General features: G+C 41.3%; 1 protein-coding gene across 4 annotated transcripts in view; it reads right to left on the reverse strand.

Annotated features, from left to right (window-relative positions):
* The window catches only part of KIAA0319 (KIAA0319 ortholog), a 47221-nt gene that overhangs the window by 25309 nt on the left and 15912 nt on the right, over nt 1–6000 (reverse strand). For all 4 annotated transcript variants that reach the window (XM_089516848.1, XM_089516849.1, XM_089516847.1 and 1 more), the window contains exons 3-6: nt 4572–5332; nt 3258–3435; nt 2096–2194; nt 567–664 (exon numbers count right to left, since the gene is read on the reverse strand). In XM_089516848.1, coding sequence (XP_089372974.1) covers nt 567–664; nt 2096–2194; nt 3258–3435; nt 4572–5332 — 1136 coding nt within the window. The remainder of the gene's footprint in view (nt 1–566; nt 665–2095; nt 2195–3257; nt 3436–4571; nt 5333–6000) is intronic.

A 6000-nucleotide genomic window follows, 5' to 3' on the forward strand; every position in this document is an offset into this window, starting at 1 on the left:
GGTTAAATGTCTGTACTACAGCCACTCACTCACAAACCACAAGGTTGTGAGTTCAATACCAACCAGGGGCTCAGGCTTGCATCCTTCTGCAGTCACTAAAATGAGTACCCAGCTTGTTGGAGGCAATTGGCTTACACATTGTAAACCGCTTAAGGGGTACTTAAATGCACTGATAAGCAATATAGAAATGTACCTGCTATTGCTATCCTGGGGAGAGATACACCTGTTGATTCCATAACTCATAAAAGATTGCTCCCATGTAACTTATAGGGCATTACCATGTTGAAGGAGAACCAGGCTATACATTTAGCCTCATTCTTAACACCACAGCCTTTCCTCCAGTTATTTGTGCAAGTGGCAAATAGAACACACTGGATATTTTATTCATGTAATAGGCCACAGTTACCTTTTGGACTACAACACCCAGAACTGCCCAGCTAAGAATCCCAAGGGGGGGGGGGGGTTGGAATTGAAGTTTTGTTTTAAAAACATTTGGGGTATTTTATTAACAGCAGCTAAATATGTACACTTCAGAATACCCCACAGTGAATATTAGTTACACTTACTTTCGAAAGTTTCAGGATCGGTGTCTGCCTGCCTTCCATTTCACCATCATAGTCCTCAGGGTGAGTGATCAAGCTCCACTCATAATTATAAGCTGTTTCTGAAGGGGGGGGGGGACAGTACATCAGTTGGTTATTTTAGTTCTTTAGAATAAGAGAGACATGGGCCTCATTTCATCTGGCTTTCATGGGTCACAGGAAAAGCAGGGCTCTAATTTCCACCATCTTAAGGCAATGCAACAGAGGGTGCCTGCAGTTCCCACGATTACTCACCATTAGTTCTCTGCAGCCCTTGACAGCATGGCCAAAGTTCAACATCAGGAGGGTTGCATGTCTCAAGTTTGGGATGAGCATTTTATATGGATATCTGTTCATGCAACTACTCTTTCCTCCCCCTGGAAAGATAACCCTTATTCGGGTGCTACTTACCTGCATTGAATCAACACATCTAGCCCTGCATCCTCCATCATCACTTTCTTCATGTAGGAAGTGAGAATCCTGAAGGGAAGGTGTTGCTTTCCATGTGAAGAGAGTGAGAATGGAGTGGCTATGGCTAGCAGCTTCCCATGCCAGCACATTGGGTAAGTAACACCTAAAGAGGGCTATAGAAATTGCATGCATAGAGCCTGCACACAAGTAGGCACTACATGACATCATCTGTGTGGTAGTGGAGACAAGGACATAAAACTCCAGCATCATGTGAAGCTATATTATTATCTGAACTAGCTGTGTCATGATTCAGGAAGGACTCATCCCGTGCTTTCTACAAGCGCGTTGATGACTAAAAAGACCTGCTATACCAGCTGGCATCCATGTGTACTATACAAATGGTTTTACTGCATCATAGGTGCATGATGAGAAGTTTCGTTATATGCCCAGTGCTTTTAAATCGTTTAAACTGTTTATCCTTATTTTCCCCATTTCTTCCTTCTGAACCTTCCCAATTCTCATTCTCTCCTTGCAACTACATACACAAAGCTATTCGTATTTGTCTTGTAAAGGGAAAAGTCCATTTCATACTCACAACTGGTATTCAACAGAAGTTATGCCACCTGACAGCAGTTATGCAGATTTTCCTTTACTGCATAAATTTCTCAGCTTCACAGATTTAATATCTCCCTAATTTAAAATATTACAGAAATGCACAGGCCCAGCTCAGACAAAACTAGAAATCAAAGCTTTGTCAACCAAGCTTTGTCATTAATTGTTTATGTTTTGTATGTTTTTGCATATATGTGGTTTTTATCTATATAATTTTTACTGTTTGAAAGTCACTTGGAGTTCCAGTTCAGGAGGAGGAGGAAGAACCATTTCTTAAACTTTATGCTTCCTTACTCTGCACCTAACAAACTGCAGGTTCCAATTTTATCCAAATTGCAAGTACCGAAACACAGTTGTGCAAATCATAATTCACAAGCTAGAATCTGATTTTGGCAGACTCATCTTACAGATCTTTTCAAAACATACATCCACTTAAATGAGGACGAGACACATGTCATCACCACCACCATTACACTACATGAAGAACTCACCTGAAAGGGATGGTCTAACTACAGATGCATGCAATTCAACTTCACTTTTGGGTAAAGTGATTTGTAGATTATCTCCAGCTGACACCAGGAGTTCTTTTACTGCACAGATAAAGAAGAAAGAGAAGGGGGGAGGTAATTTAAAAAACTGAAATACAACTTTTATTCCTTAAGTCTTATGGCTAGCATCCATAGGCATACTTGCAATCATCTTTTATCTACAAATGATGATGATGATGATGATGATCAGGGAGTGATATTTTCTCATCAAGACTTAACAGATTTTCCCTTGAAAACTGCCAATGCAAAATTAACAACTGAAATGCAGGGTCCAGGTTTTCTTTGAGCTCATAGTTGTCTACATTACTCTACAATATTGTGGAATTTTCCATCTGTAGGCATGTGATCATACCTCATGTATGTATTCTTCTCTTGGGCCAGGAAGTCTATGACTGAACACTGCCCAATTTGAGTACAACACCTGGGCACCTTCACTATTTTAAAGCTATTATTACCAAGCGCTATTTTAAGCTATTATTACCATGCAGTGGCTTAGTGGTTAAGATGCCAATTCTTATGATCGGAACATCAGAAGGCTGGCAGTTCAAGGCCCAAGTGCTGCATGCTGAAGTGAGCTCCTGTCACTAGTCCCAGCTTCTGCCAAACTAGCAGTTTGAAAGCATGCAAATGCAAGTTGATAAATAGGTGCTACTTTGGTGGGAAGGTAACAGCATTCGGTGCAGTCATGCTGGCCACATGACCACCAGAGCAGTCCTCAGACAATGCTGGCTCTTTGGCCTAGTAACAGAGATGAGCACAGCCCCCTACAGTTCGTTACGACTAGACATTCATGTCAAGGGACTGCCTTCACCTTTACCTTTATTACCAAGAGATCCATAACAGTTACTAGCTGACAGTTTTGCCAACCTGTGTTCACACACCCCTTTAATAGCCACTTGTGACCTTTAAAAACTTCCAGTTTATCTAAACTAACCTTGTCTGGTCTGATCTATGGCAGAATCTAACAAGAACAAGATGGCAGATCTCTAATGTGTCACTTCAGAATATAGGATATGGAAGTGAAATACAAAGACAACAGAAATTGACATCTTTGAAGTATTACAAATTTTCTCTCAAAATTTCACCCATAAAGAATTCAAATTACCTGCTTTGGTAGTAGTTAAGGGATATGGTAATTTATCTGTGGCAAGGATACTGGTAGGAAATGATGTGGTTTCATCTTGTACAAGATTATCTACATTTGTTGTTTCAGTTTGTGCTGTTATGGTGGAGAGAAATCCTAGGATGTCTGAAGGAGGAGGATTATGGGAAGGTGTTAGAACCTACAAGATGAATTGCAGAAATACATGATTACTGTGAATAATTCACCCTGTGATGCATGAAGTTACAAATGTATTGGAGATCCAAATGCAAAATTCAGTTATAGTCTTAATAACATTAAGGATATATAACAGCAAGGATTGCTTCTTGTCCCTATGTAGTTCACTGAGACACAAAGGAACAAGAATCTCTTCCTCTTTCTTCACCAAACTGAGAAGCAGATCCTGCTGTCCAGTCCCTCCTATCTCTCCCTCCATTGTAGCCGCAACCCCATATAGGGCTTGGCAACTGTCTGAGCTGGTGGCTTTGGACACTATTCAAGAGAATAGAAAATAGCCCATTGGACTCCATTCAGTGTAGGACACACACAGTATACAGATGCCATCAACAGGATTCTGGCCAGTATATGGTGATAATATCCAGCATTCTCAGAACCATAGGTGAGATATTAGTCCAGCAACATCTGGAACATCAAAACATCTGCCCCGACTCTGGGTTGAGCATTGACTTCGAACAGGGATGGGTATCATGTGGCTCTCAAGATGGTGCTGGAACCACAACTTCCAGGATCCCCAGTTACATGATTGTTCTGGCTAGAGGTTATGGGAGTTGTAGTACAAAATATGGAGGGCCCATATGCTGCTTGTTACTGCTTTAGGCTTAAAAGAGGGCTTAAACAGTTCATGATGGATAGCCACTGATAGGCATATTCATCACAATGGATACTTAGGACCTCATATTTTAGAGGAACTTGCCACTGACAAGCCTGTTACTTTCATTTCCTGCTTGTGGATTTCACAGGCTTGGAAAGATTCAGTTGTAGCTGGCTGGGCACTATGGAAAACTGTAAGTTTGCTGCATTAGATGGGCCTTGAATCTAATCATAGAATCATAGACGGGACTCTTTCTTTTCTTAAACACACTACTTACTCATTATGCTTACTTCTATACATCTATGTGTATCTCATTATGAGAAGCACTAGGAGGAGAAAAGGAAAATATCCAGTTGGATCACAAGCATGATGAAGTTCGTTCCCTTCACCAACCTGAATATAAGCACAAGGGAGGGACAAACACACACCATTTGCTTTAAATTTGCACAGATTTCCAAACAAACAAATAATGTTATCATGAATACCTCTTCCTGCCAGGTGTGGTTGGCTTCATTAGAGTGTTGAAAATGTAATTCATTGATCGATTTCTCCATAAGGCCTAAAGTAACCTCTGGCAACTCTCCAGGATATTCAGTGACAGGATTTCTCTCAGATTCATTTATATTTGTTGGGTTTTTCAATGGTAATTTCTCTTTCTCATTTTCTGCCAGTTCTTCATGCTTGTCTACATGACTGAGCCCTGAACCATTGATGCCATTTTCTGTAGTCCCCATCAAGCCCCAGTCAGCATAGTTGACACCCTCCTTTTCTTCATGCTTGAAGCTCAACTGAAAGGGGTTCTGCTCAACCTCACCATATTCCTCTGAGTAGTCTTGTACTTCCTCAAGACTGTGCTCTTTGGTGAGGAAAGACAGTTCCTTCAGATTACTAATCTCCTCTGAGGGGTCACCCTGTAGTGCAAGAGAGTGGATCATGTTTGATGACATCTGCCCATAACCCAGCAATGCATCTGACCTCTGCGGAGGCCTCAGCACGAAGGTCAAATAGGACTTCACCTTCTCCATTTTCTTGGGCTCACAATTCCCTTTGTGTTGGCAGCTGACAATGTAGCAATGCTGCTCAAACATCCAGGACAAGTCACAGTCAGAAAGGTCACAACAAGCTGCTGAGCAGTCTGACATTGACACAGCATGGGGGACCCGCATAATTTTAGCTGTTTCTAAATTGGGAGATATGATGGCATCGGAGTATTTGGCACCTTCTCTGCACTCCTCACAGAAATACCCTGAAAATAATAGGCACAGGTATCAAGAAGAGAACAGCAGCACTGCACTCACAGACCCCATAAACTCCTTTTTAAAAAAACAAACACAAAAACCAGCATTTTTTATTTACATGTTTATACCACTGGAATAAATAAGCAACAAACAGCAACATTCCCCGTGAATGTTGTAGGGGGAGAGACTATGAAGGGTTCAGGGTAGGTAGGCCTCTAAAAAAAAAGCACAGCCACAAATAACCAGAAATGGGAACCAGAATAGTTTCACTTTTATCTGATTTTCAGCCTTTCTTCCTCATTAGAGGAGAGTTTTTAGGAGGCTGTTTTTACTACATGCCATTCCTAGAAGCATCCAGGAGTGGCAATGTACGGTCTGTGGTGAGGGAGACTAAAGAGCACATAATATCTCCAGGGGCCACATGTATGAGTTGCAGTCTCTCCATTCCAAGTTTAATGACTTCCTTATAACAACACTACTCTGTTTGCAGGGAATGTTTTGTTCACAGATATAAATCCTTTCTAACCACCCCTGTGCAATGTATGTCACACAACCTTCTGTGGCTCAGAAGCAGCCCTAGGATAAACAGTGATTCATATTTTTCCCCCCATCACTAGCAACAGCATGTGTAATTGTTTCCTTACAGTGTCGCGCACTCTGGGGAATATAGAAAAGA

This window comes from Sceloporus occidentalis, unplaced genomic scaffold, assembly GCF_023333645.1.
Source record: "Sceloporus occidentalis isolate IW3139 unplaced genomic scaffold, rSceOcc1.0.p SCAF_3, whole genome shotgun sequence".
Classification (NCBI taxonomy): domain Eukaryota; kingdom Metazoa; phylum Chordata; class Lepidosauria; order Squamata; family Phrynosomatidae; genus Sceloporus; species Sceloporus occidentalis.